This window comes from Garra rufa, chromosome 22 (assembly GCF_049309525.1).
Source record: "Garra rufa chromosome 22, GarRuf1.0, whole genome shotgun sequence".
Classification (NCBI taxonomy): Eukaryota; Metazoa; Chordata; class Actinopteri; order Cypriniformes; family Cyprinidae; genus Garra; species Garra rufa.
Window position 1 is genome coordinate 6,835,154 of NC_133382.1, and position 22,583 is coordinate 6,857,736.

Genomic DNA, 22,583 nt, shown 5'->3' on the forward strand with positions numbered 1-22,583 from the left:
TTTATGTTAAACCATTCCCTTACCTGAGCAGCTCGGTGGAAACTGACATTGTCCCACACTATCACATTGGTGGGAATGGGATTCTCATGTAGCTCTTGACCCTGCTGCTTTTGAACCTGCTGCTCAAATATTCCAAGGACTCCAAGTCAAATATTATCTGTGTAGAAATACAATCTTTCTTGCCCTCTTCCTCTTCCTTCTCCTCTTCCTCTTTCTTGCCCTTCTCCTCCTCTTCCTCCTCGTCACCCACCTCACATAAGCACTCATCCTCGTCCTCTCACATTGTTTCTTCTATCCATTCTCAGACTTTCTCCTTACCATCTTCAACAATCTGTTACAACCTGAACTGGCTTATATTGGTTGTGTCACATCATTTGAAAAAGTTAACATCAATTTTGAGTGCTTGTGTTTAACCAATGACATTAGTTCTCTATTTGTATTTGATTGTTGCCACTTGTGTTTACCAGTATGGATGATATGTGTATTAGAGTGCATAATGTGTTTTGAGAATGAGAATGTGTTTAGAGTTTTGCTGAAAAGTCTAAGTGTGATCTGAAAATTGTGTTTTAACATGTGAAATGGTTTAAGGTATTGACAACAGACTGCGCAATTAGCTAATTGAGGTCAGACAACTGAGAACTTTGTTCAGCCAATGGGTTTTAGTGTTTTAGCAATTGAGAAAAACTGTAATAAGCACACAATGCACCAACTACACACTGATGGTATGAATAAAAAACACATCTGGCTTTTGCTTTCTCTGTGCACAAGGTAGGCTATGTCAGTTTGAGGTCATACTTTTGTCATACTTCTGAAAAAATAGAGGGATCCAAACTTCAAGTACTGGTGTTTATTTACACACATCAAAACAAACACAAGTGTTTTTTCCAAAACAAAATACTGTAAATAATAGCCATAAATGTGTATAGTTTTGCTAGGAGTGTGTTGATCATTTGGAAATTGAGAGTAAAGCGGTGAGTTGTATTTACAGTTCCGCAAAAAGAGTGCAGTACAGTTTTGCAAAGTGTGTGTTACAAAATTGAAAACTGAGTGCAAAGCAGTGTTTGTGCTTTTAGTTTTGCAAACTCAGTGAGTGGTTTTGCTATAAGTATTAATATTTTTAGAAATTGTGCTATAGGAATCATAGTTAGGGTTTAAGCCATTTGACCCATACAATGTATTTTTGGCTATTGCTACAAATATACCTGTGCTACTTAAAACTGGTTTTGTACAGAGAGAGAGAGAGAGAGAGAGAGAGAGAGAGAGAGAGAGAGAGAGAGAGAGAGAGAGAGGAACTGGAAAGTCATGATCCACTTGAGCTCCTAATTTTTTGCAATCTTTTATCTCTAGAGTGAAGCAGGCCTAACAAGACATATATCAAATCAAAGAAAAAAGTGAGAGGAATATTAAGGTGACCGTGATAGCTGTGAATTTGTTTGCTTTTTCTTAAAAAAAGGCAACTAAATAGCACTGAAACAGAGCAATCAGGAAGGAAAACTGGATAAAGCAGAAGATACTGGAATCAGTTCACATCCAAATAACAGGCAAGACTGAATCTCCATCTACACTGCATCTTAAAAGAGAGAGAGAGACAGAGAGAGAGAGAGACAGAGTGGTACTGCTGGTTTTCGTGTTAAAATGAAGTCACTGTGTTTTTGGTTCATAATGTAAGTGTCATGATGGTGATGACAAGGATGTGCTACTTTATTTGATTTATTTGTTGAAATATAGCTAGATTACAGCTGTCTTGTTCACAGATTTCCCTTTACTGCTGACCTTTAATGCCCATTATTTTGAGTGCTCTTCAAAGTTACTGTCCCAGGAAGCATTTGTGTTTCGCGTTGTGTGTTTACTTTGTAATTAGTCCCTCCATTTCCACCAGTTTGACTCATTCTGGTTGATTTGAGGACCAAGCATTTGAGACTGTGCACCACAAAACCAGTCTTAAGTAGCACGGGTATATTTGTAGCAATAGCCAAAAATACATTGTATGGATTGAAATTATAGATTTGTCTTTTATGCCAAAAAAATTAGGATATTAAGTAAAGATCATGTTCCATGATGATATATTGTACCTATTTCCTACCATAAATATATCAGAACTTAATTTTTGATTAATAGTATGTATTGCTAAGAACTTAATTTGGACAACTTTAAAAAGCCCTTATGACTGGTTTTGGTCCAGGGTCAAATTTAAGGTAATGAAGGCACTGTTTTCGCTCATTTATTCACACATTTCATTATACTTGTTTAGATTAATTTTTGTACTGTTGCTGATTTGGATCAGCAACATAAAACATGGGGGTACTGCTTGCCTCGCCTGCTCAAACGGTTTTGACTTTAGCTGATAACTATGCTTAAGTGTGAGTGATTGTGGTTACAGCTGCATTGAGTGCTGTACACTGTTCACACAGCTCAATGATTGCTGCTCTCCACCCACTGCGACAGACTGCACCGCAGACGCGCATGGAAAGCACCAACTTATGCATGGAAATTAAAGACAATTTACTGTTATTATGCGACACAACAAAATCCAGCCTGACAACCCCCAGAAAAGGCTAAAACGGCAGCAATAATAAAATGCTAGAAACATTAAAAGCCGAAATAAGACATAGTCCAAGGTTGTTGTCCTGCATGGTCCACATTAATCCAGATAAATTCATCTACACTGAGACAGCATTTTATCCAGATAAAAAATTCGCTTTTTGAAGTCATTCTCCTAAGTGGATAAACACTTATGCATGTTTAGTGTACTAGTGTACTAATATACAGTGCCTTGTGAAAGTATTCCTACCATTTTTTCATGTTTTATGTTGCTGCTTTATGTTAAACTGATTTAAATTACTTTTTCCACATCAATCTACACTTCATACACCATAATGACAAAGCAAAAACAGAATTGTCACAGTTTTGTAAATTAAAAAAAAAAGTATTCATACCCTTAGTACTTAGCTGAAGCACCTTTACAGCCTCAAGTTTTTTTGGGTATAATGCAAGAAGCTTTGCACATCAGCATTTGGCAATTATCTGCCATTCTTCATTTCACCTCTTCACCTCTCAAGGTCTGTCAGGTTGGATGAGGGCAGACGCACATTTTCAGGTTTCTCCAGAAATGTTTGATTGGGTTCAAGCCCAGGCCCTGGCTGGGCCACTCAAGGACATTCACAGAGTTGTCTATAAGCCACTCTTGCTGTGTGCTTAGGGTCATTGTCCTGTTAGAAGGTGAACCTTCTGCCCAGTCTGTGGGTCTGAATCTCAATACTTTGGTGCATTGAGCTTTTCTTCTACTTCGACGAGTCCCTTAGTCCCTGCCGCTGAAGGACAGCCCCACAGCATGAGGCTGCTACCAGCAGACTTTACTTTTGGGATAGTACTCTGCAGGTGTTGAGCAGTGCCTGGTTTCCTTCATACATGATGCTTGGAATTTAGGTTCATCACGCCAGAGAATCTTGTTTCTCACAATCTGAGGGTTCTTTAGGTGCTTCTTTGCAAATTCCAAGTTTTGAGTCTGGCCTACTACCATAAAGCCAGATTGGTGGAGTATTGCAGTTTGTCCTTCTGTAGGTTTGTCCTATCTCCACATATGATCATGGAGCTCAACTAGAGTGACCATCAGGATCTTGGTCACCACTCTAACCAAAGCCTTTCTCCATCAACTGCTCAGTTTAGCCAGGAGGCCAACTCTAGAAAGAGTCCTGGTTGTTTCAAACGTCTTCCATTAAAGGTAATGGAGATTCCTTAGAGAAATCTGGGTAATTTCCCTACTCTTTTGTCTGTGAATAATGACATGCATGTAGAGAAAATAGACTAGTCCTACTCATCTGAGGAGGATCTTAGAGTATACTGTGTTCAGTCAGACACATTGTTGAGTAATACTGATTTACCGAAAGACACAGCTGTATGTTGTGACATTAACTGTAAGAACCCACAACATGGCATTGAGTTATGTTCCTTGTAGAATAATATTGTGGAGTCTCTTCTTACCTCAAGCAGGTCCTTGTACAAGAACAAGGTGCATAAAGTCATGCCTTTGTGGATCCATGACATTGAAGAGCTCCATGTTGAGGCTAGACAGGCTTTCACAACTTGGGTTGAGTCAGGTAGACATACATATGGCCCCTTATTTGAATATAAGAAACAAGCAAATGCTAATTTCAAGTATGCCCTGCGTTTCATGAAGAGGAATGAAAATAAAATGAGGGCTGACTCACTAGCCAGGAAACTGCAAGATAACAATCCAGATCATTTCTGGAAAGAAATCAAAAGAATAAATAACTGTACAACGTCTTTGCCAACGAACATCAATGGAGTAAGTGGTTCGGAGAGAATTACACATCTGTGACAAAAACATTCATATGAGCTGTTTAACTGTGTTGAAAGTAATTCCTTTGTGGTGGGCACTATTGATAATAATGAAGATGTAACTGTTTCTCCTCAAGACGTTTTAGATTCAGTTATGATGTCAAAAGATAATAAGGCATGTGGTATGGATAAGAAATAAGTTTGCAAGTAGGAAGCTCTGTCGTTCACTTGCTATTTGTTTTTAGTACATGGTATTTTACCTGATTCTATCTTGTCTGTTATGTTGGTGCCTATTATTAAATATAAAGCTGTCAAAATAAATAGCATCGACAATTATCGACCTATAGTTTAGGCCAGCATTCTATCTAATGTGCTTGAAATGACCTTGCTAAATAAGTTAGAGCTGTTTGTCTTGTCTGTGGAACCATTGGCGAGTTACAGTAGTCTGTATGTAAATATTTGATGTTGTAAATTCTGTCTGTCTTTTAACTATTAGTTGATTATTTTGTTTGCCGTATTGTCTGTGTTTTTTGGACCATGATGTATCCTTAATAAAGTTTTGATGATAATGACCACATGCTTCTGTGAACCTTCAATGCAACTGATTTTGTTCCTGAACTCTTCCCCAGGTCTGTGTCTTAATGCAATCCTGTTTGTGAGCTCTACAAGCATTTTTTTTTTTACCTGGGGGCTTGATTTTCGCTCTGATATGCATTTCAGCTTCTAGACCTTATAGTAAGACATGTGTGCCTTTCCAAATCATACCCATTTAGTTGAATTTGGCACAGGTTAACTTCACTCAAAGTCCCAAATTCAACTGTCAATCAACTGTCTCAAATAAGGCTATGAATACTTATGCAACGGAATCAAGTTTTTTAAAATAAATTTGCAAATTATGGTGTATGGAGTATAGACTGATGCAGGGAAAAAAGTAATTTAAAGCAGTTTAACAAAAGGCAGCAGCATAAAACATGAACAAATTAAGGGGTTTGAATACTTTTGCAATGCACTGTATATACTCTACAATTGCTCATTTCTATTTTTTGAACGTATGATACATTCTGAGAAAGTCTGTAAGATACAGCCTATGTAGGCTGACCATGTTAATATTTAGGAATTTTTCATATTCATTCTTCTCAGGTTTTTCCCCTTTATTTTGAATTACGCATTGCAATGCACTGCATTCTGTTTTAGGGTTAAAAGAAATGCTCATAAACTTAACGGAAAACATTTCCACCAGTTTGACTCATTCTGGTTGATTTGAGGACCGAGCATTTGTGGCCCTGCACCACAAAACCAGTCATAAGTCGCACGGGTATATTTGTAGCAATAGCCACAAATACACTGTATGGGTCAAAATGATTGATTTGTCTTTTATGCCAAAAATCATTAGGATATTAAGTAAAGATCATGTTCCATGAAGATATTTTGTACCTATCTCCTACCATAAATATATCAGAACTTAATTTTTGATTAGTAATATGCATTGCTAAGAACTTTATTTGGACAACTTTTTTTGGTACACTCAGATTTCAGATTTTCAAATTGGTGTATTTTGGTTAAATATTGTCCTATCCTAACAAACCACACATCAATGGACAACTTATTTATTTAGCTTATGACCCTTATGACTGTTTTCTTGAAATTAAGAATAACAGAGACTTCACACTTCTGTGAACCTTCAACGCAACAAAATTTTCTTCCTGAACTCTTCCCCAGATATGTGTATTAAAGCAATCCTTTTTGTGAGCTCTACAAGCATTTTTTTTTACCTGAGGGCTTGATTTTTGCTCTGATATGCGTTTTCAGCTTCTAGACATTATACTAAGACGTGTGCCTTTCCAAATCATACCCATTCAACTGAATTTGGCACAAAGTTCAATTTCAACTATCCTAGATAAGAGTATGAATACTTATGCAATGTAATCGTTTAAGTTTTTTATTTTCAATAAATTTGCAAAGATGTTAAAACCCTGCTTTTTGCTTTGCCATTATGGTGGAGTGTAGCCTGATGTGGGGAAAAAAAAAAGTTGTTTAAAGCAGTTTAAAGGGACAGTTCACCCAAAAATGAAAATTTGATGTTTATCTGCTTGCCTCCAGGGCATCCAAGATGTATTTGACTTTGTTTCTTCAGCAGAACACAAACAAAGATTTTTAATTCAAACTGTTGCAGTCTGTTTAATTTGGATTTGTCTGTGCATGTTTTGTTTTTTTTTACTTTCAAAGGTTTGGTGCCCATTCACTGCCATTACATGACTAACAGACTGCAATGGTTTGAGTTAAAAAATCTTCCTTTGTGTTCTACTGAAGAAACAAAGTCACCTACTTCTTGGATGCCCTGAGGGTAAGCAGATAAACATCAGATTTTCATTTTTGGGTGAACTATCCCTTTAACATTAGGCATTAGCATAAAATATGAACAAATGAAAGAGGTTTGAATACTTCTGCAAGGCACTGTATATACTATATATTAATATTTAGGAATTTTTCATATTCATTCTTCACAGATGTTTACCCTATATTTTGAATTACACACTGCATTGCACTGCATTCTGTTTTAGGGTTAAAAGAAATGCCCATAAACTTAACAGAAAACATACTGCTAATTTTCTGTTAAGACATTAATCTGTTTTCGCAATGCATGAACAGTTGGCATTATTCATGTGTGTACATACATGGTGAAGTAGCCTATATCAGATTTTATATATTTTGCATTAAGATGATTCACTAGCTTCTTAACCTTTTGATGCATGAGTGTATCGATTTGCATGTTTCTCTGAAACGGAATCGTATCATCGCAGCTTCACAACCTTCACCCTTCACTCTGGTGTAGCTGTCTTTCTTCTTTTCTGTCTATGTGATCTATGCGTTTCCTTGGAGAGGTATATTTCAGGATCAAGAATCATGCATTACTTCCTGCTGGGATCCTCAGTTATGGCGCTGATTTACCTCTCAGGTAAACGACTGATTGATATATTAAAAACTGCTGTTGTGTTTGACCTTTAAATAGGTTGCTGTCTGAAATGCTACATTTTGAATCACTTTTAAAGCTTTTCAAGTGAGTTGTTAGGAAAGCAGTAGTTTATAATTGATTAATGTGATTTTTATTTCACATCTGAAAGTTGCAGGATTACAGTTTGCATATTACAGTTGCCCTAGACTTGTTTTCAGTGTTGTTCTTCCTTTCCATCTGTGAGCGAAAGAGGAAGTCCCATCGCTTCAAAACAAGTTTGCATTAGCCAGATATCCTTTTTACAATAAGCATGAAGTTCGTGCTTTAAAGCAGTTTATAATACTGTGAGATGTACTTGCCTGGAAACTTGAAAATGACCTTTGAAATATTAAACCGGTTCTGTCTTATAAGTTTTCTCTTCATCCATCTCATCTTTGCAGCTGAAGGAAATATCCATGTGTTCCAGAAGCCACGATTTCTTGGTGTTAAGACGGGTCGGACTGTGATAATATACTGTGTGCCGTCTAATCCGTCTTTGCCGAATCGTGTAGAGTGGTTCAAAGACCAGACGCACAAAGTCCAGCTCAAGGAAAGCCACAGAATAAGGATAATGGAGAAGAATGATCAAACAAATGCTTCCATTAGCATAAGACAAGTGGAGACTGAAGACAGTGGCACTTACTTTTGCAAGATGAACGACACGTTTGGACCGGGAACTGAGCTACAAGTGTCTAGTAGGTGTCAATTTGTCAATTTGCTTTCTTCTCTAGCCTATACACATGTATACACATATTTCTCTGTTTTTTCTCCAGGATACAGTGATCCCAAAACTATCTTGGCGAGATCGAGAGTCAAGGATGTGATCATTTTCATTCAAGGTTTACTGTTGATTTTGTGCATTGCCGTTCCTCTGGTTCAGTTTTACAAACTGGTAAGGGCCACGACTTTTCCACAGATTGATTTGTGCACTTTTCTGAGTAAAGCATCTATTATCTTTTACCTCAGTTTTTATCACCATCTGACAGTGGTTTCTCATTGTGTTTCAGGACAAGAAAGAAGAAGCCGATTATGAAGAGCCTGAGGATGATCACATATATGAGGTGAGCGCTTCGGTTCATTTGGTTAGCTTGTTACTGTCATTGTGTTGGTTTACGGTTGGACGAGTTTTCAGCTCTGAGCTCTGCAGCTATTGTTGCATGCACTTCCGGAAGTGAAAACACGCACAGTCTGTTGTGATAGTATATATACTTGTGATTTTATGAAACATAGGAGAATTTCTAACCTCTCCAAATTCAAGCACTCGAATTTGATTGGCTGAGCGGCGTTACAAGAGTGTTAAGATAACAGTCCATTAGTACACTCTTAGAAACAAAAGGTACAAAAGCTGTCACTGGGGTGGAACGTTTTTAAAAGGTACACTTTTGTACCTTTTAGGTATGAACTTCAAAGAAGCAAAATGGACTGTTTAGGCATAAAGATGTACTTTTTGAAATTTCCTTGTTTGTATCACACCAGAAAAAAAAAGATATTTTTTCTTAGTATTTTTGACTTGTTTTCCAGGACAAATATCTAAGCCTTCTTAAATCAAGATACATTCGCTTGAGAAGCAAAATTACTTAAGTTATTAAGTGAGTAATAATAAGTGAGATTATACCTAAAATGAAGAAAAAAAATATCTGCCAATGGGGTAAAAAAAAAAAAAAAACATGATATTTGTAGATATTTGTTGCTGTTTTAAGACTATTTAAATCTGATACATTTTCACAAGTATCAAAATTAAGTAAGTTTATACAAAATAAGCAAAAACAAATCTGTGGGGGAAAAAATAAAATAAAGAAGAAACTTAATTCAAAGGGAAAACAAATATTTTTACCCCATTAGCAGATATTTTGTGTTTTAATCATAAAGTCACTTACGTTTGATACATTTTCATAGTTATCAAAATTAAGCAAGTTTATGCAAGTATAAGAAAAAAAAAATCTGTCAGTGGGGAAAAAAATTCAAATTAAAAAAGACACTTAATTCAAAAGGAAAACAAGTTTTATTTTTCTTACCCCATTATCAGATATTTGTTGTTTTAAAGTCACTTAAATTTGATACATTTTCAAAATTAGACAAATTAAGTGAGATTATACAAAATAAAGAAAAATAATCTGTCAGTGGGGTAAAAAAAAAAACTTAATTAAAAAAAAAATGTAATTCAAAGGGAAAACAAGTTTTATTTTTCTTACCCAATTAGCAGATATTTTTTGCTGTATAAGTATAAAGTCAGCTAAATTTGATACATTTTCACAATTATGAAAATTAGGTGAGTTTGTACAAAATAAAGAAAAAATCTGTCAGTGGTGGAAAAATACTAAATAAAAAGAAAAAAAGAAACTTACAGTTTTTTTCAGTCGCTAACAAGCGTTTGTCCAAACAGTTGTCACATTTTCAAAACTCTAAACACAATTAGCACAGCATCTGTCTTTTGTGGCCATACCATTCACACATTTCATGTCGTTTTCACCCAATATGCAGTCAGTGAACACATTTCCACAATGCTTACATTTTCTTAACAGACAAGCTATACCTCCCAACAAAATTATGGATTGTTTTTGTAGTATTTACGAATGTTAACACACAACATCCCACAATAGCAAAAACAATATTCCAAACCTTAGATACAGTATAAAAACCTCTGCTTCTGCAATGATTTCAGTTCAAAAACAATATCAATATCAAAAATATATCTCAGCTGATAATAAACAAACAATTGAGTAGCTGATTTATGTTGGGTAAATTGGGCCAACCACAGCTGATTCCAGTCTGGCTTAGACTCAGAGGCAGTCATTTTTTTTCTATTACATTTACACTTATACAGTAAAAGGAGGACTTTGAGGAGTGATGTTTTGGAAACAGGGTTGGGGTCAATTCAGGAATGAACTCAACAATTCCAATTCAAAGAAGGAAATGGAATTGGAATTCAACAACAATTACAGGAAACAGAGTTGGAATTGAATTGGAATTACAGGAAGTGGAATTCAATTCAGGGAAATTCCACTGAATTCCATTTATTGCTGTTTCTGAGCATCTATTTGTGATTGCATTTAGAGACATACATTTTAACTTTATTTATGATGCTTTAAATACCAAGTAATGTATGAAACAGAGTTGATCAAATGCGAGTAAATAAAAATGAGAACTGTACATTATGAATTAATAATTGAATGACAGTGGTGATAAGTTTCTGGATGTACTATACATTCAATATATGATTACCACATAATATATGTCTCAACTCACAAAAAAAAAAAAAAAATGAGTCATGTTCATTCATGTATTTCATTCACTTTTTATTGCATCGAATTATCATTTCCTGAAATTTGGCATGTAAAATGATCATGCTTAACCAACTAAACATACAGTACTTTGTATTTCTTTTATATGTTTGTTGTTTATGTGATTTACAATATTTAATGTATTATAAACTAGCAACTCAAGTGGAATTTTTTGGAATTTATTTGATTTCAATTCTGTTTCCTGACATTCCAATTCCAAATCCAATTCCATTCCAGGAAGTGAATTGGAATTTACCATTCATTCTCAATTCAAGATCGCAGAGATTAGATACAGTAATTTTGTGATTTTTTTAGACCCCCCTCCCTTTTTTTTTTTAATCTGGGCTTTCTGCTGTTGTTATTTTTATTTATTTATTTATTTTATTTTTTTCAGAATGCTCTTGTGTGTTTCATGGATATTTTGTTCACTGTAAGCAATACTGTAAAACTTTTTCTGTTCTATCATACCGTGTTTCTACTGTACCTCCTGTAATAAACAGAAAAAGAAACTTATTTGCTTTTTACTGGAATGCTTTTGAATGTGAACATTACTGTACATGTGGACAGACAGTTCCCAACCAAGAAATTTAGTGTCAAAACGGTGGATTGCATGTTTTGCATGTAAATACCTGTAAAAACTGAAACATAAAAAGTCTATGCAGTTTTTGTAATGTCAACAATAGCCAGTATTTTGAAACCTTTCAGTTTTCAAAATAAAAGATTTCCAGTGTTTTGGTAAAGCTAGTGTGTGCAGAGAAAGATGTGTTCTGTTTTGAAATGAAGAGTTAGTATATATTTAACAAAATGTATTTTTGAGAAGAAAATTATCCATTTGGCCAATTGTGTTTTGTAGGTGCGAGTCTGTGTTAAGAGTTTAGAAAAAGTATCTGAAGTATGGGTAAGCGCTTGTTAGCGATTGAAAAAAACTGTAATTCAAAGGTAAAAAACTTGTTTTATTTTTCTTAGCTCATTTGCAGATATTTGTTGGTGTTTTAAACATGAAGTCACTTAAATCAGATACATTTTCACAATTATTAAAATTACATGAGTTTATACAAAATAAAGAAAAAAATGTCAGTGGGGTGAAAATGTTTTAGAAACAAACAAAAAAAGAAAAGTTAAAAAAAGAAACTTCATTCAAATGAAAAAACAAGTTTTATTTTTCTTACCCCATTAGCAGATATCTGTTGCTGTTTTAAGCATAAAATCATTTCAATTTGCAAAATGTTTACAATAATTAAAAAAAACTGAGTTATTGTAAAAGTTTATACAAAATAAAGGAAAAGTAAGAAAAAATAAATAAAATTCAAATGGAAAATATATTTTATTTTCTTACCACATTAGCAGATATTTGTTGCTGTTTTAAGCATTAGGTCATTTAAATTTGTAAAAAAAATTATACCTAAAATCAAGAGGGAAAATAAGTCTGCAAATGAAGTAAGAAGAATAAATTACATTTAATTTAAATTAATAAGGACAAACTAGTTTAATTTTTCTCACCCGCTGGCAGATGTTTATTATTTTAAGCATAAAGTCTTCATTTTATTAGATTTTTCAGAAAACAAAGCTACTTAATGTCATTTTGCTTCTCAAGTAAATGTATATTAATTTAAGAATGTTTCAATATTTTACTGAAACAGTAAAAAAAAAAAAAAAAATGAAAATGATGATGTTGTAAATTAGTGATTTCAGCGACCCTTTGTGCTGGTTTCATTGTTTTGCCAGCAGGTGATGATAAGTGAGTCATAGAATCGTTAAAAAAACTCCTTCCATTCTTTTAAAAACTGATTCATTCGGCAATGTATCCCTGCTACTGTGTGTTCAGAAACATTTGACGATTGATCCTGCTTCAGTTTCATTTTGAATTATTTACTTTGGAAGAACAAAAATAGACAAAGTAACTATAGCCTTATAATAATAATCTCTTAAAAATAATGGCTCCAAAAGGGTGTTTTTGCAGTGATGCCATACAAGAACCATTTTTGGTTCCCAAAAGAGACCTTTAAGTAAACAGTTCCTAAAAGAACCATTTTAAAAATGTAAAGAACCTTTTTTGACCATAAAAAACGTTTTCTGCATTTGAAAGTTTCCATGGATGTTCAAGGTTCTTCATAAAACCATTGATGCCAATAATAAACTAGAATTTTATCCTGGTGTTTATTCTGGTTATTTTAATAGATTAAACTTTTAATAATTAATAAAAACATTCTGCTTTTCCTATAGGTTGTTTGCATTTTTGTCCATAGGAATTAATAGCAGAAACTCAAAATGCAGATGTTTTGCGTGGTTTATAGGCGCTCAAAATCAGTCAGTGGTTTCTACCATTGTATGACAAACTGCTGTTTTTTAAGGGGGGGAAAGCGCGAGAAAAATTGGCTTGTAAACATCCGTCTGCAGTCAGGAGGAGAGCCGGATAATGCTTGTGTGTGCAAATGGTTAAAAAAAGATATAGTAATATGTTAAGATATTAATAAAGGAATAAATAAATAGATACAGGGTAAGACAGTGAGAATTTACTCAATCCTAAATGCCACACGTAGACACAATGTATATTTGTACACTGTAAAAAGTTTTCACCAGTTTCAGCTTAAAAACTTAAAAATTTTAAGTTAAATCAACTTCAAAGTAAAAGTCATTTTAACTCATTTTATTGTCGAGAGTTGAAATGACTTGTAGTTTTAAGTTGATTTAACTTAAAATTTAAAGGCAGCTGCTAAACTTAAGTTTTTAAGTTGAAACTGGGGAAAACGTTTTACAGTGTAGTTTCACAAACGCTTGATAGCAGTTGTTGCTGCTAAGGGTGGCCCAACCAGTTTTTAAGTTTAGGGGGCAAACACTTTTTCACACAGGGTCATGTGGGTTTGGATTTTGTTTTCCCCCTCATAATAAAAAACTTTATTCAAATGTAATGTTGTGTTTACTTGTGTTATCTTTGATTCCTATTTAAATTATTTTGATGATCTGAAACATTAAAGTGTGACTAACATGCAAAAAAAAAAAAAATCAGGAAGGGGGCCAACACTTTTTCACACCATTGTGCTACTTAGACAAAACATCACATCCTTCAATTTGTTTGCTAATCGTCTATGTTTTCTCTGTCTCTGCGCAGGGGCTGGAGATTGAGCAGTGTGGCGGCAATGATCTGTATGAGGACATAACTACTTTAGCCCGGGGCACAGATGCAGAATGGGAAGTCGAGTCCCCAGACCAAGAGTGAGAAAAATACATCCAGCAGATATCAACACCAGACACAAATTACATCCAGTCCACAATCAGTTTGTGCTGAATAAGTCAAATGTATGGCATGGTGTGTGAATACAGCAAATGCTTATAAAAAGTTTTGGTTTTGTTTTTTGTTGAAAGCATGAGATTATAATGCCATGCAGTTTATAGCTAGGCTTGATGTTTTTGAGGAGGTTGTGACATATACAACAATAGCTAACAATCATCTATAGACATTGTAATACATTTAACTTATGTTTTTATTGTTGTTTGCTTGTTTTGTTTTCTTTTTTACACTTTTTACTCTAGTTCATATTCATTTTACTGTACTGTGTATTTTGTGGTAAAAGATGAATAACAAGGTGCTCTGTATTTGCTCATAAAAATACTAGTTGTAAGGAACTGCTCAAAGCTTAAGGGAACTTTCACTTCATATCTGGTAAAATAAGCATGCGAAAAGCAGGTGTTTTCCACAAAGCTGCTTATTTTGGTAAATGTTTGGTATATTTTCTTTGCATTTAATCTGATTGTACGCCACAAGTCTGATGATCAGCATGATCTGAATAAGCATTTGCTAAGCAGTCTGTACGAGGATTTAACATTGTCACTGTTGCTAATTTGCTATTTTTTAATAAGTAAAATTCTACAAAATCCTACGTTATGTAATTTTTTTATCTTATGTTATAATACTTAAGATTTCATACCCTAATACGTTCTGTTTATATAAGCAAGTTTCAAAATCCCAGATTTTCTCAAGAGGTCTCAAACCACACTTGCAATGTTCTACAGAATTGGTATAAAGTCAGAGTTGGAAACGTCTTGAAAAAATGTCTTTTTTTTGTTAGTGATGTTTAGCGACAATAACCCACGCATACTAAAACACACAAAAGAAAATGCATAACTGTGCAACTCCCAAATAAAAGATTATGTGTTCCCTTTTGTCACTACCGTTTGGTAGTGACAATTTTAAATACTTTTAAACCAAAAATGAAATGTACTTCAGGTTTATTTAAGTATACTTAAGTAAAGGTCAAGTATATTTTAAGTATACTTTATGTATAAGTATACAAATACCAGTGTACTAGTAGTATACTTTGAAGTGTACTATTTCAATACTCCTTGGGACTAAATTGGCTCACTTTCTAGTAAATAACAGTATACTTTTAAGTATACTTTAAGTATAACAGTAGTAAACTTTGAGTACACAACTAGTTTACATCTATGTTTTCAGTTTGTACTGCAAGTATACTAAAAGCAAACGTGTAGGTGTACTGATAGTTTAGTAATTAAATACTTTTTATTCATTTTTAATACACTATGAAGTATAGTCTAGTTTAGTAGTTTATACTGCAAATACTTGTGAGTGAATTTTACATCATACTTTCAGTTTATTACTATGTCCCTATTTAGGTATTAACTTGTATATATTTTGTTATATGAATATCTGAGCAAAACATCAAAAGAAAGAACAGGGTATCTTCTCGTAAACAAAAACGTTTTATTCTAGCTTCATGCATCTTTTTTTATAAACGCTTGAATGTGGGTAAGTTTCATTAATAAAAAAATTACATTTTGAACATAAAGCTAAGAAAAAAAAAGACTATTCATGATAATCAAAATGTAGATGGTTAGGTAGCACAGTTCTGAACAGTTGTACACATTTAAAAACGAAATGTTATGGAATCATTAAACAAAGTGTTTAATTATATTTTTAAAAAAAATGTTGTTTGGTAGTGACTTTAAAGTTACACACAGATTTTTCAGCCTTTTGAACACATTTATCTACTCACCATGTAGCTATGAGAGAAAGTGACTCATGAATATTTCCTGATCATAAATGTAGGGGTGTGGTTAAAAACAATCAGCCAATCGACTAAAACACTGTTTTAGTAGTGACATGAAAATGCAGAACACATTTTTTTTTGCATAAACGTTCATAATTTATTAAGAAAATATATAACAAACAAAAAAAACAACAATGAAAAAAAGTATTGAATATTATTTCATAAGCTTGATCTAGGGGTTTGGGTTTGGGACAGCCACCTCCAAATTGAAAGTACCCAATAAACAATGATTTTATATATATATATATATATATATATATATATGGGTTGTGCTTTTGTTTTAATCTTAGTAAACATCTCAGAATTTAAAGTTTTTTAAAGTGTTTTTTCGGTAGTGGGACAGCAGATTGCACCAATTCTGTCGAATGGCCCATATATGGTTATACAGCTATATACAGTTAAAATGAAAGACAGGATAATACACATATTGAAAGAGAGAGTCTAAGAATGACCGAAAAGTTGACAGAAAGATACAGACTGTTTGGTCTTCTAATAATAAGCCACTGTAAGCGCTGTAGGAAGGGGAAAGTGCGCCATCTTCTGGCAATTTAGACAAAATAATTCTTTAAGGTTTTACTTTGTAGACCAGTCGATGCTGGTTGCCGACAGGAAGAGCCATCTGGAGATAAATATGAGCTTGATTTGGAGAAATGTAGCATTGCATCACTTGTTCATCAAAGGACCATTTGCAGTGAATGGGTGCCGTCAGAATGAGAGTCCAAACAGCTGATAAAAACATCACAATAATCCACAAGTAATCCACACCACTCCAGTCCATTAATAAATGGCTTGTGAAATGAAAAGTATGTGTTTGTCAGAAACAAATCCATCAATAAGAGGTTTTCAACTTCAGCTTGATATTGAGAAAGCATTATTATGGATTATGGACTCTTATTTTAGCCAGAAGCAATGGTTTAAAGTTAAAACACTGTAATGATAGCTTTATTTCTTCTTGTTTTCACTTCACAAGATGGACTGGAGTGGTGTGGATTAATTGTGGATTATTGTGATGTTTTTATCAGCTGTTTGGACTCTCATTCTGACGGCACCCATTCACTGCAGAGGATCTATTGGTGGGCAAGTGATGTAATATTAAATTTCTACAAATCTTTTTTTTTCAACTCCAAACTTGTCTACATCTTGGACGGGACTGAGAGTGAGTACATTTTACATTTTGGGTGAACTAGTTCTTTAAATTCCATTCCGATTTGAAAGGTCAAATATTTTGTTTTAAAATTATTTTATACCCTTTTATGTATTTCATAAATAAATTCACATATTGTAATAAAACATTCAAGTTCTTTATTGATGCCAAAAATACAAAAAAATATTTTGTTTACTGTAATCACTTCATTTTTGCATTTTTATGTGACAGGTAGAAAAAATAAATAAATAAGGATATAATCTTTAAAAATTAGTATGCAAAAGCATATTGTATAAAATACCTTAAATTACATAAATAAAATAAATAATAATTTAATTAAAATGTAATACTTTTAATATATAAATAACTTCTAAACAATATAAGGAATAAAAACCAACAATAAATAAACACTGTATACATCTGTATAAGACACCATAATAAAAAAGGAGTGCAAACACTGATTAACAACACTGATTTTTTTTTCTTCTTCTGTAAATGGAGAGAAGCTTCAAGACGTCCAGTTCTTAAACATGAGTTTTGGAGGAGGTGAAGAACTCCAGCTGGTTCATGAAACTTATGACCCGTTTTCTGACGATCTCCCAGCTTTGACCTCCGTCCTCCTGAAAGAGTACAAGAGTTCACAATCCACAATTTAGACAATTTTCCATATTTATACCTGCGGACTGATCTAAATATTAGAATCCTACCTTGTTCACTTCTGTCATTTGTCTCAGTCTTTTAAAATACAGATGCAACTTTTTGTTCCTCTTCATTTTGTAGGCACCCTGCATCGAGAAAACAAATTTATGAGTTCATCTGACTTGATGTTTGTGGTATTATATTTTTGTATAGTTTTGTACTCACACATGAGCGCAGTCCATCAATCTCCTCATGCATTACAGCTAAGAAATCGTCCCTTTTTTTAGCTCCCCAGGGGACGACGGCATCGTCAAAGAGGGCCGTGATCTCAATCAGAGCCTGAATGACAAACTGGATCTGTTTCTCACGCTGGAAAGAACAAACATAGACAGGTATATGAATATAGATTCATAATCTATAATAATAATAATAATAATAATAAGACTTTTTTTCTAACCTCTGCTTCTCTGTGCTCATTGATCAGATCATGTGGGATAGGGTTGATGTCCTTATGGTCATTATGGATTTTCTCACCCTATATGAAAAAGTCAGAAACAGATTTAATTATTTATTTTTAACAGAATCAGATCTGAAAAGTTTAAAAGAATTCCGGTTAGCTATTACAACTGCATTTGGTATAGATTTATATGAGTATCAACCTTTTTTCTGTAAGCGTGTCTGGCTTCTGGTCTCTATTAGCTATTTTAGCTGTACAAAGTGTCTAATTTTGCTGCTTCGTATTGCATATTGGTGCCTTATCATATTATTTTAATGTATTATCTTAATTATAAACACAATGGTTTGTAGTGCAAAACGTTTTACCATTTACTGCACATTGTTATTCTTTTGGTTATTTCCCTATACTGGCTTTTAAACCGGAAGTCTCACCCATTGGCTTACACTCTTAAAAATAAAGGTGCTTCAAAAGGTTCCTCAAGCAATCCCATAGAAGAACCATTTTAGCTCCACAAAGAACCATTCAGTCAAAGGATCTTTAAAGAACCATTTCTTGCTCACCTTTTTATAATCTGAAGAATTTATTTGCCACAAAGAACCTTTTGGGAACCAGAAAGGTTCTTCAGATGTTAAAGTTTCTTTAAGAATCAATTTAGACAAAAAGGTTCTTCTATAGCATCGTGAAGCACCTTTAGTTTTTAAGAGTGTACTAACACGTTAAAGAACAAGATGGTACAGTTATCACTCTATATCCCATAATATGTCTTAGTAAGATGATATTTAATGCTTAGGGAAAAAATATGTTCCTCAAAAGCCTGATGGATCACATCTGATACATTTTAGTAATTTTAGTAAGTAATTTTTCTAAATGGATATGACTCAAGTAATGATGTCTCTCAATTAGTATTAAAAATTAAAATGTTACTTTTTAATGTACAAATGTGACCCTGGGCCAAAAAGTAGCTTATGGGTGCATTTGTAGCAACAGCCGAAAATACATAGTATGGGTCAAAATTAACATTTTTTATTTTATGCCAAAAATGATAAGGATATTAAGTAAATATCATGTTCTATGAAGATATTTTGTAGAATTCCTATTGTAAATATATCAAAACGTAATTTTTGATTAGTAATATGCATTGCTAAGAATTTTATTTGGACAACTTTAAAGGCAATTTTCTCAATTTTAATTTTTTTGCACCCTCCAATTCCAGATTTTCAAATAGTTGTATCTCAAATATTGTCCTATTCTAAACCATACATAGATGAAAAGCTTAAAATCTCATCTCTCATGACTGGTTTTGTGTCCAATGGTCACAAATATTCCAATTAGTCTCTAAAAAGAATTAAAAATTAAAATGGTAAAAAAAAAAAAAACTCACCATATTTCTGATCAGATTCAAAGAACTTCCATGGTGCTGTTTAAACTTGTGTTCTATCCATCTGCAGCTCAGCACAGAGCTAAAACCGCACGCTGACAGAAGAAGGCAGAGTTGCACCAAACGAAGGTCCATTTTGTCGTGTTGACTTTCTAAAGATGATTGATGCCTCAAGTTGATCCACTGAAGAGCTGCTGCTGTTTCAATGCTGTCTATTCGCTTGTTCTTTTCTAATGTTGGAAGATGTTGTGTCTCCTCCATTCTCTCCGCCGTTTATATACAGTAATGCGCTATGCGGGAATTGCACCTGACATTTCACTTTCCAGTTGTAAACGCGCACACCTGAGCAATAGAGGTAAGCCACAATTACGCAACAGCTTTTGTGTCAGTGTGGGAATGCGGAGTGTTTCACTGATATGAACTGGTGAAGTGGAGTTCAGTGATTTATATGTAAAAATAATCAACACAAATACGTTATACTAGAATAAACACAGAGTAAACACCATACGGACTACCGCTAATAATAGTGAAAAATAAAATGTAAACCACAGGTGGACCCAGATAGACTAACAAAGTTGTCTTCTAAATATAGGGTACACTCCTAATAAAATAAAGGTGCTTCGCGATGCTATAGAACAACCTTGTTGTCTAAATGGTTCCATAAAGAACCTTTAACATCTTTCTGTTTCACAAAAGGTTCTTTGTGGCGAAAGAAGGTTCTTCAGATTATAAAAAGGAGATAAAGATGGTTCTTCTATGGCATCGCTGTGATGAACCTTTAAAGCTAATGTAATGTAAGTAACATAGGCTATATCCAAAATAAATAAGTAAAACATGGTAATATTGTACAGAAAATGTATTTTTGTTATTGGAATGCAGTCACGTAATCTTATTTATTAATTGAAATCTTTTAATTAGCCTATGCATAACGTTTCACTCAAGTCATTTCTGAGGGATTTTTTTTATTTATTTGTTTCTTTGTTTATTCATTTGTTTATGTTTGAAGGTTTCAAGAAGAAAGTGCAGGTTGCGTGAGAGTGAACTTTGACTCTACAGAGGAATGTGGGAAAAAAATCCCGCCGCGGAATACCTGAGAAAGTGAAATCGAAAGCGAGTGACGTCGCAAAGGCGTGACGACACAATTCATATTTCATATTCATATTAGGCTATATTACGATTATTACTAAAATGACGTCAAAAAGAGCAATACCGTGGGTTAAATCAATTATTTAAAAAAAAAATGGAAACGACGAAGGAAGATATTAAAAGAGATTAATCGGAAAGGTGAAATAATTATATGACTAAGCCTATATACAAATGTATATTTACATATTTAATTGCGCATATTTAAATTGTTGTGATAGAAACACAATGAATAAAAACGTAATGATTGCACTCAATATAGGTTTTAATGAAAGCAAACCAGTCAAACGTTTTTGAACAGTAAGATTTTAAATGTTTTTTTAAGAAGAGCCTACATTTATTTTAACCAAAGTACAGCAACAGCAGTGATCTTCTGAAATATTTTACTATTGAAAATAACTTTTCTATTTGAATATTTTTTCAAATGTAATTTTTAGCATGATTACTCTAGTGTCACATGATCCTTCAGAAATCATTCTAATGTTCTGATTTGCTGCTTGAAAAACATTTATTATAATTAATATGTTGAAAACAGCTGAGTATATTTTTTTCAGATTTCTTTGATATATAGAAAGTTTAGAAGAACAGCATTTATCTGAAATAGAAATCTTTTGGAACATTATAAATGTCTTTATCGTCACTTTTGATCAATTTAAACCGTCCTTGCTAAATAAAAGTATTAATTTCTATTATTTCGTTCCCAAAAAATTATACTGACTCCAAGCTCTTGAATTATAGTGTATAATGTTACAAAAGCTTTTTATTTCAGTTAAATGCTGATCTTGGGATCTTTCTATTCACCAAAGAATCCTGAAAAATCAATGTACTCAACTGTTTTAAATATTGTTAATAATAATAATAGTTTTCTGAAAGTTTCATGTAACAGTAAAGGAGTAATGATGCTGAAAATTCAGCAATTGATTACAGGATTAAATTACATTTTAAAATATATTCAAATAGAAAACAGTTATTTTAAATAGTAAAAATATTTCTACATTTTTTCTGTTTTTGCTGTGCTTTGGATTAAACAAATGCAGGCTTGAGGAGCAGAAGAGACTTCTTTAAAGAAAAAAAAACATTGAAAATCTTACTGTTCAAAAACTTTTGACTGACAGTGTATATGAAATGTAATGTCAATCATGGAAATATAAAATAATAATCATATTAAATGAATAAATATTCAATTACAGTTAATAACACTAAAAACATCACTGTGCCAATAAAGGGTCTGGTTTCATCTTTTAACTTCAGAATAAGAACTATCTATATCTTTTACTCCATAATCTAAAAACATTACTGTGTCCAAAAAATACAACATAATAAAAATGAATATTCAACATACAACATACATACCTTGACCTATTTTCCTTCCCAGGAATGCATAATAACATGACGCAATGCCTTGAGTCGAAAACACAATAGATAACAGTTTTCTACCTCAGCTAATGTTACTAGGAAAATACCAAATCAGTTTACATTATAAATAAGTGAGTATAAGCAAGTAAACAACAAAACAAGAGATAGACAGAGAGATATTATTATTATTTTAGATTATTAGATTATTATAGATTATTGTTAATTCATTTTAATTAATTCCGCTGTTTTTAAAATAGACTTTTGGGATGCTGTTTGAAATATCCTAAACATAACAAAATGAAAATAACCTACTAATTTTTATGCTTTATTTTGCCACTTTAATGCTTATTTGAATTTTTTTTTTTTTTATTATGTTTTATTAAACTGTGCTGTTTGTTGGTTGTAACAGTGTGGTATTTCATTCATGTCCATGAGACATAAAACCAACACTGAGAAAACAATAATGGACTTTCAATGTCGTTTTGTTTTTATTTATACTATTGAACATAATATACATATACAATGGCACTGATAAATGTAAATAAAGCAGATATTAAGCAAGGCAGATATCAGACAAAATAGATGCAAAGTACCAATAAAATAAAATATAATAAAGATACATATATTCTAAGAAAGAGAAAAGAAAATAAGGCCTTTTTATTTTTCATGCATTGCAATGATAGAAAGTAATTATAATTAAAGTGTCTTTTAAAAACAAAAAAATAACATTTGCATTTGTAAAGAAAAGAATGCCCAGAATCAACATTATATTAATGAAAAAAATGTATTATAATATATATATATATATATATATATATATATATATAT

General features: G+C 32.9%; 2 protein-coding genes across 2 annotated transcripts; one reads left to right on the forward strand and one right to left on the reverse strand.

Annotated features, from left to right (window-relative positions):
- Positions 1-7,127: 7,127 nt before the first annotated feature.
- On the forward strand, positions 7,128-14,340 carry cd79b (CD79b molecule, immunoglobulin-associated beta). Its single transcript, XM_073828975.1, has 5 exons — positions 7,128-7,255; positions 7,693-7,986; positions 8,065-8,183; positions 8,299-8,352; positions 13,682-14,340. The coding sequence occupies exons 1-5, from the start codon at positions 7,204-7,206 to the stop codon at positions 13,787-13,789; spliced, it is 627 nt and encodes a 208-aa protein (XP_073685076.1). The 5' UTR covers positions 7,128-7,203; the 3' UTR covers positions 13,790-14,340.
- A 2,966-nt stretch (positions 14,341-17,306) lies between these two features.
- Positions 17,307-19,391, reverse strand: LOC141298478 (interferon a3-like). The gene is made up of 5 exons (XM_073828992.1): positions 19,260-19,391; positions 17,879-17,956; positions 17,647-17,790; positions 17,490-17,567; positions 17,307-17,399 (listed from the first exon to the last, which is right to left on the reverse strand). The coding sequence occupies exons 1-5, from the start codon at positions 19,389-19,391 to the stop codon at positions 17,307-17,309; spliced, it is 525 nt and encodes a 174-aa protein (XP_073685093.1).
- Between the last annotated feature and the right edge of the window lie 3,192 nt (positions 19,392-22,583).

Bases quoted from the DNA above. Each gene is read 5' to 3' on its own strand.
- cd79b (XM_073828975.1), top strand. From the start codon at position 7,204: ATGCATTACTTCCTGCTGGGATCCTCAGTTATGGCGCTGATTTACCTC. The intron at 7,256-7,692 runs GTAAACGACTGA...TCATCTTTGCAG, and splicing joins GGCGCTGATTTACCTCTCAG to CTGAAGGAAATATCCATGTG. The intron at 8,184-8,298 runs GTAAGGGCCACG...ATTGTGTTTCAG, and splicing joins TGGTTCAGTTTTACAAACTG to GACAAGAAAGAAGAAGCCGA.
- LOC141298478 (XM_073828992.1), bottom strand. From the start codon at position 19,391: ATGGACCTTCGTTTGGTGCAACTCTGCCTTCTTCTGTCAGCGTGCGGT. The intron at 17,957-19,259 runs GTGAGTTTTTTT...TTTTTCATATAG, and splicing joins TGAATCTGATCAGAAATATG to GGTGAGAAAATCCATAATGA. The intron at 17,791-17,878 runs GTTAGAAAAAAA...TGTTCTTTCCAG, and splicing joins ATGAGCACAGAGAAGCAGAG to CGTGAGAAACAGATCCAGTT.